Source organism: Falco cherrug, chromosome Z, assembly GCF_023634085.1.
Source record: "Falco cherrug isolate bFalChe1 chromosome Z, bFalChe1.pri, whole genome shotgun sequence".
Taxonomy (NCBI): Eukaryota; Metazoa; Chordata; class Aves; order Falconiformes; family Falconidae; genus Falco; species Falco cherrug.
In genome coordinates this window covers 9,496,176-9,508,302 of record NC_073720.1, presented here as the reverse complement: position 1 = coordinate 9,508,302, position 12,127 = coordinate 9,496,176, and the positions used below count along the sequence as shown (strand labels likewise).

Genomic DNA, 12,127 nt, shown 5'->3' with positions numbered 1-12,127 from the left:
TACAGAATTTCATCTTGCCACTTGCACCATTTGCCAATAAGTCAGATTAAAATCTATGTACTTCTGCCTTGAGTATGTTCTGGTTTAAAAGGGGAGAGAAAAGGAAAGTTGAAATACCCAAGCCAGATGCTGACTGTGCAAGATACAGAGAGGCAACCATGTGAGGAAGCAGCAAACAAAATAATTCCCTGTAGTGGCCAGGTTTCCTTTCCAGTGTGGACCTGGACAAGGAGTCTGTCATTCTGGGAGTGGTGGGAGATAGCCTGGAGGAGAGGCTGCTTTTCTCTGTCAGCTTTATTCCCATTTAAGGACTGTATGGGAAAGGTGCAGTGAGAGACATCAAGTATATAAAATTAAGGGTGATGATTGATTGTTTCCTGTGAGGAAGCAACAAGATAGACACCACTGTGTATTCTCAGGTCATTCCTATTCTGATAGTAACCGAGCCCAAACCTGATTAGCTTTGTTATAAAACAAGTTGGTGTTTTGTGATCTTACATTCTCATTCCTTGCAAAGCAGACACCTTTTTGATTCGCTGTGCATATTCTTTAATTGAGATGGAGGTGCTGTAGCTCTGCTCTCAGTAAATTCAGGTTTTACATTCCCGTTGTCTTTTGCTTCCTTCATCCCCTTTCCTCCGTGCGTCTGGCTTCGATCTCACATTTATCCTGTTAAATAACTCCTTTTTCTGTGTCTCAGCATAACAAGCTGAGCATCCTTTCTCAGATACTTCAATTCCTGTGTAGGCTAAAAGCACTTTCTCTCTCCTCAGGCTTCTACCAGGAGCTTTGTGGTCAAATTAAAGAGCATGTCTGTTGTAATATCGAGTACTACTGATATGACAGATAGCTTTGTGTACACAGTAACGGTGGCTACTGTGAAAGATTTTTTAAATTCTAATTAACAAAGGCCTCGCAACTAAATCAGGAAGTGTTCCCAGTGATGGGTGCTTTATGCGGAGCTGTGACTGCTGCCTGTGCGGATGGGGGTGTGTGTGCTCTGAGGAAGAACGGTAGCACGAGGATCGCATGGCGGATTTTCGTGTTTCAAAGTGATGTGTTAGATACCTCTCTGTAATAAAATTAACCTCAAAATTTGACAAGCGCGCTGTGCGAGTTCGGTTCGGAGAGCGGTAATACCCAGCGAGGCCACTAGGTGGAGCCACAGGTCCATCTTTCCTGTCTCGGGGGCTGACCAGTGCTTTTGTCGGCTTTGCAGATGCACATATGGTAGAATATTATCGTTTTATAGTTACAATTATGAGCAATTTGATAGAAAATGAAAGCTGAATTATGCAGTGTTCCTTTTATTTGTTTAATTTTACACTCTAAATATGTGAAAGGAAAAAATAGCCCTGTTTGCGTGTGGATGGTGCGTGGTGAAATACCTTTTTTGGCTTAATATTCTCACATGGCACAGGTTGAGATTATTTTCTGTCGTACATGATGAAATGTATGGTGGTGTTTTAGGATGCTGGGACTGTTTTGCACAGAAATTGTATGTGGCTGAATCTCCAGGCTTCTTTTTTCCTTAAAAAGGCTTCCTTAAAAGGCTGATAGACAAATACTGAAGTAACAAGTTCCTTAACAGTTTCCAGTGGAAGAGGCTGGGTAGCTGTGCCATCTAACCAAATGCCAAAAGAAATCTTTACATCCTGAAAGTTGCTATAGGTGTTGGCAGAGCTCCCCTGAAAGCAGCAAGTATATTCTGAACAAACTCTTCCTTGCCAATGAGGAAGTTCTCCTTCCATTGCAGTTCTTAAGCCAAAAGTAGAAATTTTTATGGCCTGTGCCAGGACCAGTAGCTTGTTATGATGAGCTGTGAGGTCTGTACTTATTGTATTCAGGTTTGTAGTTTTTCTCTCATCGGATTCCTCATGTTCATTATTACAAAAATGCATGTTTTTACCAGTGTGTGTAGTGGCATAACTTGCCTTTTGTGTTGATTTCTTCCTTTTCACTGGAAGAAAGTTGTTAGCACAGCCAGGCTGCATTAATAAACCTTTATTTTCTGTTTTTCTTTGCTTGAAAGCATCATTTTCTTTGTATTAATGAAGGTAAGGCTGGAGATGTGTTTTCCACTTGGAATGGGAAGTGCAAGCTCTGAGATGGTACTGTTATTTATTGATCCGGGCACATCTGCTGGCGTATGATGGCATGTGATATTTTTGTCCTTACCCACCTTTGAACCAGAGAACATGGCAGATAAACGGTCCAGTTTGATTGGCATATCCAGTGGAAAGGATTTTCAATATATAGGATCAAATCCTGTACCTTAAAATGCTTTTTCATTTTGAAAGTATGATAGAGATTTTTTTCTGAGTTTGTGCTATGCTTGGAATTAGTTTTAGCTTTAAATGTTTTCCTTGCTCTTTTCAAATCATACCAGTGGCCCTTTTTGTTTGGCCAATTTTAGATACACTATATTTATATTGTGCATCTCAATATTTTTTTAGTATGTTTAAAGTGAACTTGGGAATTTCATCATCTGGGTGGAACAGAGCATCTTGTTAGTTGATATAAAACTCAGATTGTCTATAAAAAAAAAATTTAAAAAATTACAAGTACCAGGAATAAATCATACTGGCAAATTTAACCAGGGTAGGAAATATTCTATCTTTTATTGCTTTTTTTTAGGATCAATTTTAACAGCTGCCCTACAGGTGGTAGGGTGGAAGTGAAAAGATTATTTTTTGAAAACAACTCATTCAGCTCTTTAGGTAACTGGTTTTTTATTTCTGTTCCCACCTGACATCAGTAACTCCAGTGATTAGATTTGAATTTGATGTTTTATGTTTGCTTCCTGAAAGCCCCAGAAGACTGCCCTGGCTTCGTCCCTGACTTTCTTCTTAACTCTAGCTTTCCTTTAGGTAGGTAACCATAACTTAACTAATTTATATGCACCATATGCAGTCTTGGCTCACTTCAAAGTGTAATCAAGTCATGAACTAATTACAATACTGTATTCCCAAAGAATGTAAATTTAATTTCCCTTCAAACAGAATGGGAATGTATTAAGCAATTCCTTAATATGAGAGCTGTGGTATTCAACAACATAATGCTGATGCTTCAGACAGAAGTGAAGTTCTTAACTTTTGTGGACCTTGTGACCTTCTTCCTTATGCATCTTCCCTTTTTATTCTTGCATCTTGAGTTAATTTACTGACTGGATAACAACATTAAAATATTCAAGTGTAAATTAAAATATAACTTTTGGGCTTCAGGTTGGAGATCCTTATCTTATTCTATGTGACTTGCTTCTTTATAGTGTTTTCAGAAATGTGCCTCCTGAAGATTTTGGATCAGGAGGAGATTGTGTTTTGAATTGAAGGCTCATAAGGTTCAGACCTGCACCAGATGATTTCTTTAATGCACTGAAAAGTGGATGTGCAGAATCTTCCCTACAGGTTCTTAGTATCACTGTGCCAAGGGGTCCACATAAACTCAGTTATGTAAGAATAAGTGAAGTGAAGTTGTTCATAAAACATTTTATTACTTCAGTCTTTGCAGCATCTTCAGAGTTTAGATAATAAACCTTCACAGAAGTTACTAGTCTTTACCCTTTCACAGAACAATGATTCACATGGTTTCAAGCCACTTATTTTATTTCTCTTAATTTTAAAGGCACAAGAAACATGTTAGGGTTTACTTAGATCTGTGCCTGGATAGTTTCATTTCCATAATGCAGTTCCATTGTTGCTCTTCAGAGATGAGATTGTCAAAGTGCAGAACTGTATATGTGTTAAACACAAGTTGTACTTTAAAATTAAGTCTGGTCAGCTTCCAATGAAGTATGTAATTTTTTAATGCTAAAGGAAAGAGCTTAGAATATCTTAGTTTATATTTTAAAGTGTTCCTTTTAGATGTTAATTCATTAATACCAGCAGTTTATTTTTAATCATATGACTTTTCATGTGTAAGTAGTTGAAGTTGCATTATTTTAATCCTTTCTTTGGTTAGCAAGAAGAAAGCCTGCAGGTGGAAATCAGAATGACATACATATTGCTTCTTTCCCAAAGGGCACGGTACCTTTCCTCTATCGATACGCAAAATACTCCAGGTAAAAAATAAACCTCATTTCCTCGTGTGTCAAAATACTGAAAAATATATGCTTGTGTGATGCATGGAATAATGTGGGCCCACTTCAAACTGAGCACACTTGTAGTGGAATTTGCCACAAGGCTGTTGTGGGCCTTTGGGGCTCTGAAGACTGTAAATTCTCTTCCCTTGTATTATGAGCATTTAAGTGTAGCTTGAGCCTTAGTTGTGGATACAGGGTTGATATTATTGGGTGACCCAGCTCTGTTGGTTTTAGTCTTTGCTTGAGTTTGGTGAAATGCCTTCTTACTCTTGCAGAAGCATTTTAAGGTATTTTTTGGCTACTGAGTAAACAATGCAGTGGAATGCCATGGTCGTACAAGGTGCCAAAGTTATAATGCAGAGGTGTGTCTATTGAACAGATGTGAGCTTGTTTTGACATGGTTCAAGTTGCCGGGCACAGTCCAGGTGCATTCTGGAAGTGGTGTAGTGTTGGTGTTGCAGCCAAACTAAAAAAAGAAAAAAACCCACCCAACACTCAAACACAAAAAAACAACCCAGAGAAAAATAAAGCCAAGGTAAATGAGATCAGGCATGAAGTGCTTGATGCTGTGCTACTGTGACTGTGCAAAAGCTCCTTGAACAGGTCTGCCTGCAACTTACCTGGGTAGATTTTTCTTCTGAGACCAAAGACCTCTCAGTGCTTAGTCTAGCTTCATCAACATAATGTCAGTGGTACTTCCTCAGCATCTCTTTCTCAGTCTAGTTTTTTCACAGCCTTTGTCTTGAAGGGACTCTCTGAGGCAGTGAGGAGAGTTCAGTCTTTGCTGAATCTGCCAATATGATAAGTAGTTAGTGATCTATGTCCTTAAGCAGGGAATAAAAAAAAAAAAACCACAAACCAACAACCAACGTGCTTTGTTGCTACTAGTTCATGATGGCAGATGTCAAAAAGCTTTCTTCATCATGCACTGAAATCATATCCCTGGAAGTTTTCTGTATCTCTACCACAAAATATAAGTTATTGCTGCCTTAAATTTAAATCTAACTTGTGCCTATTTTTCTTCCTTTGGGTGCTTGATTAGTCTTTGCATATCTCTGTAATAGCTCTGAATCTCTAGAGAATCTTCCATTGGATGTAGGGGCTCCTGAGACCTGGAGCATCTTGTTGATGAAGATGGGATTTAGCTGTTGTGTTTTCTTCTGGGCGTGGATTGTAGTATGCAGCCTTGGATGAAAGGATGGTCCAAGTCAGAGGTACAATCAGGGACTACAGGAGTCAGTCATCCTTTGGCATCTTGTTTGACGCTTGGGAAATACTAGGGCTTGTCCGCATAGTGAATGCAGGCAAACTTGCACTCTGAGCTAATCAGGTGCAAGATGAATCCAGTCTGTTAGTGTTGCCTGAGCTGTGCTAACTTACCCTACAGCTGCAAGGCTTGTGTCCTGGAGCTGGCTTGTGGAGCATGGGACTGTTGAGCTGTACCTGTGTGCACAGGCACGTCTGAGGACTCCTTGTACCACGAATTTTCCATGTGTAAAAAGGGAACAGTAGAGCTTATTATGTGTGTCCCAAAAATGCTTGTGACAAGCTATTAAGGAAGGAGGCACTAGGTGAGTTCTCACAAACACTCTGAAAATACAGAAGGAGCTTTGTCATTAGGTTTATTGGTAAAAAAAATCTGATTTGTGCTGTTCGGTTCCCTTGGTAATAGCTTCTAGAAACCTTTTTTCCAGCCTCAGATTCCTGTCCTTGGAGATTGGTTCAGGTTTAATTTTTTTTCTTTAAAATAAAGTGAGGCGAACACAAACATTTCTTGTTCAGTAATACAGGCTAATCCTCCTCCCCCCCCCCCCCCCCCCCCCCTTCTTTCTAAAAAGAAAGTCCTTCTACCTTATTTCTTCTTTATTTCTTCTTTTCCCCTTTTAGAAGTGATTTCAGAAAGGCAGAACTTCAGCCGGTGGCCCTCATGCAGTAGCCTGGTGTTGGCTTTATTTGAAAACTTCAGCTGTAGATGAAGAGACCGGTGGGTGTTTGAGCTGATGTAGCATGAACATTGCCCACAGAAGGATGTGGAGGCTGATGTGTAGAATTCAAAAGCTTTATAGGAAGGTGCTGAATGCTCTAAACCAAAGCACTTCAGGTTTTAAGCTGGGCTTCACTTACAGTCAAAGAGGCAGTGGAAGCAGTGTGCTGGGAACAGTACGGGAGGTCAGTGGGTGTGCTAGAGATCGGCACCGTCCCTCCCATCCCTTCCCCCTGCCTTCCCCAGCTTCTGGGGATGCAAGAAACTTTAGCTGTCTGTCCTACTTCAGCTTGTGAGAGGGCTGAAAGTATTGTGAGAAGGAGTAAGCTGGGAGTAGTTGGTGTCGTCACAGGGCAGTCTTAAAAGCCTGACGCTTAAGAGTGGAGCTGTAGAAATATTTGTAAGATTGAGACTTTGCAAAGTGGATGGACCCTACCAGACAGGTTATTGCAGCTGGAAGAGGTGCCCCCCTCTCCCAGCTGCCTGTTCCCTCTGCTTGCTTTGTGCCAGCTCTTGTGCTTGACTGACCCTTTGCCTTGCTGTGTTGGTTTCCTGAGCCCTTGGGTTGAGTGAGGGGTCTGGGGGAGCTGCAGGGCTGGTGTTGATGGAGGGAGTGAGACGGCGGGGTGGGGGGTGAGCAGCACTGTGTCTTTGGCAGCAGCTGAGCATACTGTTGGTTGTGCCTTCTCACCAAGCTTCACCCCTAAGAAAAAAGCTCTTTGTTCTCTGTCTAACATCCCTCTCCCTGGCAATCCGTTCCTGGCCTCTATAAGCGTGCCACTGCTGCATGCTAGCAGTCCCTCCTCTCAAAGCCAACTCTGTCTTCGCTGAAGTTATTATCTCTTAAAAGCCATAAATGAACTCTTAATTCTGTGACTTACATTCAGTGACAAAATTAACTAATGTATTCTATAAAATATATAGTACTTGCAGTATGACATATAAATGTGCCTGTTGTAATCTTAAAATCTTAACCTTCGCATTTCTGATTTTGATTTTTTGTGTTCCCACCCCCCACCCCCCACCCCTTAATACTTTACTAACAAACTGCATAAAATATGTTACTCAGATACATTAAATGCATATTTCCTGGACATAAAACTACCATTCAGTGAAATGCTAAGTACCACTTCTCTCAGGTAACTAACATCTTGTAAATCCAGTATTTGTGCTGCTGAACACAGGAAGAAATATTTGATGTGAGCATTTAGGCACATTACTTTTTATGTGGAATACAAATCTGTAGGACTTGTTGTCCTATGGGGTTTTTTCACCTTTATCACATTAATTTTTTTAAGCAGATTATGAAAGTATTTATTATTATCTATGTATTTGTCTAGAGACTGTATTGCCATAGTATGTGTGCCCTTGTTATATCTGAATGATTTAAATATTTTTTTGGCAGTGTTGTATACTGCCCGGCTAATTTTTAGGAGGGGAAAAAAGGGGTCCTGTTGCTGCTTTTAGGAAAAAATACAGTAAACGGAAGAATAAAATCTAATATTAAGCCTTTTTTTTTTTTTCTTAAGAACATATTGTGCAGTAAATGTACTAGCACATTATGGAGGATTACCGTACTTACAGTAATTCTGCATGTATCTTAAACAAATGAATGTCTTTGGGTGTTTTTTCCCCCCCTATTCAAAGCTTCATGTTTACTTACTTAGGAAGCAAAGCAGGGCTTTGGACTCTTAGACACTGTGGTGGCTGTAACAATACACTGCTTAATGTAGAGTGATTGTGTGAATGAACTAGGTTTTAATCTTCTAATACAGGAAGTTTCAACAGTTTCAGTGCTGATTGAATCTTACAAGAATTTCAGGGATATCTTGGCTTCCATTCAAGCTCATGTTAACTCCTGCCCTACTCAGTCGTGATCATATAACTGACCCTCGGACAATCAGGATTTGCGTGCATGCTTTCCTAATGTTAATTTTTGCATGTCATGTTTTAAGCTGTATTTTAAATAAGTTTGGGAGCTGCAAGCAAGAGGTGGTGGCACGTGCACAGCAAGGGCTCTACAGTCTAAAACACAAACTGGGCATCTCTTTTGTGGTACACTTGCACCATGTATGTGCTAAGCTTGGGAGTAAGGGCTATTTTGCCTAGCTTTCCGGCAGGACTGGTATTAACCCTGTAGCAAGAGTGAGGGTGGGTGCATGGCCATCGCTCATGTGACCCAAGGCTGTTTAGGATACTCATTCCTTGTGCCAGCAGTGTGCTAGCTGGAGGGAGAAAAAGGGTAAAATCTGTTTGTGGGGAAGGGGCTGCTGGAAGCAGAGTGAATTAAGAGGGCTGTAAAAAATTGATAAAGATAGGACTGTCTGTTTTTATATTCTGCCACATAATATGGGTTTAAATGAATTTCCCTATAATTTGTCTTCAAATACCGACATTTAACTCTTAGGCTGTATAAATGAACTGGCTTTTTCTAGAGTAAAATTCATGCCCTGCGTCCAGGCTAATATGTTCACCTACTATAAACATTACTGCCTATGGTTACCACCGGAATAAAAAATTCTTTTTATATACATCATAGCTGGCAGAGACTCCTGAGACCACCACAAATCACTTCAGCCTTTTGGTGCTCTCTGATGAAATGAACTGAAATGTAAAACAGCTTAGGCTTCAGGCAGGCTGGCTCTGGAAAGCAATTAGCTTGCTTATACCATTGTTTGTATCCTCCTGTATTTCCAGGTGCTGAGGAAAGGTGTTCTAGGAGCTCTCCTGATTGATTTAAACACTGGGGTTTAATAACCTCTCATTCCTTCCTAAAATGTTTTGCTTATTCTCTGCATAGCCTTTTATTTAAAGGAAAGAAAACCAACCAACTGACCGAACAATCAAAAACCTGGCAAGCCCCCCCCCCCACCCCCCCCTCAAAAGAAGAAGAAGAAGAAGGAGATGGAGGAGTAGGAAAAACAAAACAAAACAAAACTCAGGGTCATAACAGGGAATAACAAAGCAGTGAGTTATTTATGCAGCCATGATTGGCAAAAATGATTGCAACATGAATTTGCCCAGAAGCAATGATTAGATCATAAAAATGTTAAGGAAATCTGTAACTCAACACCATTTTATAGATTGAAGAAGTTTTTTGTTCCCTACCTTAATTGCGGTGACTTGTTATTAAAGTATTTATTCAGAGTAATCTCTTTGGACAGCGAGCCCTTATCCCATCTGCATGCATAATTAAAAGTGAGGGGGGAGAGAGGGGAGCATAAATGGTTTACCATGCTACGTGAGCAAAGGGGGGAATTACACAATGACAGGTGAAGAGCAGATTTATCTCCTGTTGGAATTTCAATGCTGCAAGCAAGGCAGGACACTGTTGCTTGCTAATACCTTGCCAACACCACAATTGCTGCTTTTCCAAATTACTGTCCAAAAATCATTGCTGGTCTCTAAAAGGCCTGTAGCACTGCATCTGTGGCTGTGGGTTTTGGAGCTGTTGGTGATCAAGCAAAGAGATTGGATTTGGATATGTGGGCTTGTGAATCCATGTCTGTGCTTAAAAATGGACTATTTACTTACTTGGCTGGCTATTTATTTATTTATAAATAAACATTGGTAGTGTCTGGCTTTGCTGAATACAAATCAGAGGGTTGTAATTGTTCCAACTGAAACAATGTCATCACCTGCCTCCTGCTGCTGTCCCTTTTCCAATGATAAAGAATTTGGTGCAATTCTTCTTTTCCCACTCTCTGAGTACAAAGAAGGTTGTACTTAAACATTCATCTCTAGGCAGATTTATCATCATTAGGCAGTACTCAAACGCACAGTATCTGTTTTTAAATTCAACTGTTATGGATCTAAATCAGATTTACACAGACTAAGCTGGTATATATTTGACTCTTAACTATTTGCTAAAGAGTATTTTTTCCCTTAACTTCTTATGTCTCACCTCTGCAGCAGCAGTACAGAGAATGCCAGGAACTTCTGAGCCTTTATCAGAAGTACCTAGCTGAGCAGCAGGAAAAACTATCGCTCTCCCTTTCTGAACTCAGTGCTGCCAAGGAAAAGGACCAAAAGGTAAACTTTTTTTTTCCATTTCCTGTTTTTTAAATGACTTCTGCAATACATCGTTTCTCTTTTACTAGAACTGCAACTTTTAAGTGTGTTATCTTGCATTATGGTGTTTAATACTTTTTTGTGATTAGCTTCCTGTGAGTCGTTCACTTAATACCTGGATTGCAGGAAAAGAAAAAAGTAAACCCCTGGATTCTGGGTCAATAAAATGGGTGAAGTTGTAATGGAGTAGGAATTATAGGACCCATCATTTGCTAAGAGAAAAGTTAAGATGCTTTTCTGTTTTCTGTACACTTTCTTAAACAGTGAAATAATTGCATTCACTATAGATACAGCCTTTCAGATTTTCACTGTGGCTTTTGATGACTGGAAAGGACATTACAGGTGATGTATTTGGTCAATAAGAGCTTTCTCAAGTCTGTAATGCAGCCCATCTGATTTGAGCTGTTTATAGAAGACCTATAATTATATTTGCAGTTTAAAAGAGAAAATGTGGGCTAGAGATACCTGTTGTATTAGATGATCTCCAGAGGTTCCTTCCAACTCTGACCGTTCTGTGTTAAATTAAGCAGTAAACTGTTTCTCAGATATATTTACCCAAAGCCTTGAAAACATGGTTGCTTGAGATTTTTTTTCAAATGTCTAGGTACTTGATTTGCATCCCTGCTGATAACAGATGATACCCTGGAAATCAAGACTACTTATGCAAGTGCTCTGTCTGATGTTCTTACCTGCTTTTTTCTTTTTGTAGCTTCCATCTGCATTCTCCAGAGTCTATCCTACCTAAGACAATGCCTTTTTTTTATAGGTTGGCCCCTTGATCCTTTATTTTGCTGCAACAGTCTTAAAGACTTATAGTAGGGCTAGAAGTAAAGTCATCAGCATAGAGTATCCAGAAGGTGGCCTGATTCTGGCCTTTCAGTGGTTCTGTGCTAACAAAATTGCACAGACAGATCCTACTTCTCAGGAACCGGTGAAGGAAGGCATAATTTTTAATTTTGTTCAGAAGGCAGGTAGCAATGTTTCTCTGACTTCATCGGCATCAGCAATCTTCTTTTATCCTGCTGATGGTTTGTTGTTTTTATTTGGTAAAATATGTTGTTGAACATTGAGCTGTTTATCATGCTTTTAGCCTTTATAAACATTTCATTCTTTTGCATTTTTATCTGCTATCCATTTTGTGATGGTGTTGAGTTCAAAACAAGAACCTTTTTCTCTGAGAACGGATGGTGTCTGTGTTCTTACTTGTGATAGGCAACTTGCTGAGGATCTCCATGGAAAAACAGTCCAGAGGAGCCCATGTAGTCCAACAGCGCTGTGGCAGCTGTGCTGATGCTTAACAGGTTTTGCCATGCTTAACCTTTCATCTTTACCCTTTCAACTCTAAATACACCAACCTTGTACTTGATTAGCACATAGTACAAAGGCATCTGGTGTAATCACATCTGCAGTGCAAAGCTATAGAAGCAGGTAATAGGAAACCTTCAGCCAGTTGTCAAATCAGCATGTGATGGTACAGCAGTCCACATTCATCTCCTTGTTTTTCTGTCTTCCTAATCACTCTATCAATGTTTCCACAGGGATTTCTCTGAACTTGTGTTCTGATTTCATGTGCAAAGTTCTATCAAGCTTGTCTTTGATCCCATTATTTCCTTATATTTACAGGTACTTTTGTCCACGAATGTAAATGCAGATATTGCACTGAGGTTTACCTTGACATTTCATTTATGGTCACCTAGTCTACAGCTCTAGCTTAGCAGGTCTGGAATTACCGTAGCCCTCTTGCCCCTTGCAAAGCTTTGTAGGCATAGGTAAAAACCCGTCAGAGCATGTTTCAACTGTTTTTTCTTACAGCTTGCAAAATATTTCTGATGTTTCTACCCTTCCTCTTCAGTTTTCTCTTTCTATGTGGTCCTGGCAGGCATAGAGCTGTTTGCATCTTGAATGCATTTGGCTTTATAAATTGTTACCTTTTTTTCTGAAACAGGCCCTTCATGCTGTATTTCTCCTCACAGTTCAGAAACTGGAAAGAT

At 39.9% G+C, this 12,127-nt stretch overlaps 1 protein-coding gene across 4 annotated transcripts in view; it reads left to right on the top strand.

Annotated features, from left to right (window-relative positions):
• Positions 1–12,127, top strand: part of KIAA1328 (KIAA1328 ortholog) — a 180,386-nt gene that overhangs the window by 59,725 nt on the left and 108,534 nt on the right. For all 4 annotated transcript variants that reach the window (XM_055698976.1, XM_055698975.1, XM_055698977.1 and 1 more), the window contains one exon: positions 9,970–10,097. In XM_055698976.1, coding sequence (XP_055554951.1) covers positions 9,970–10,097 — 128 coding nt within the window. The remainder of the gene's footprint in view (positions 1–9,969; positions 10,098–12,127) is intronic.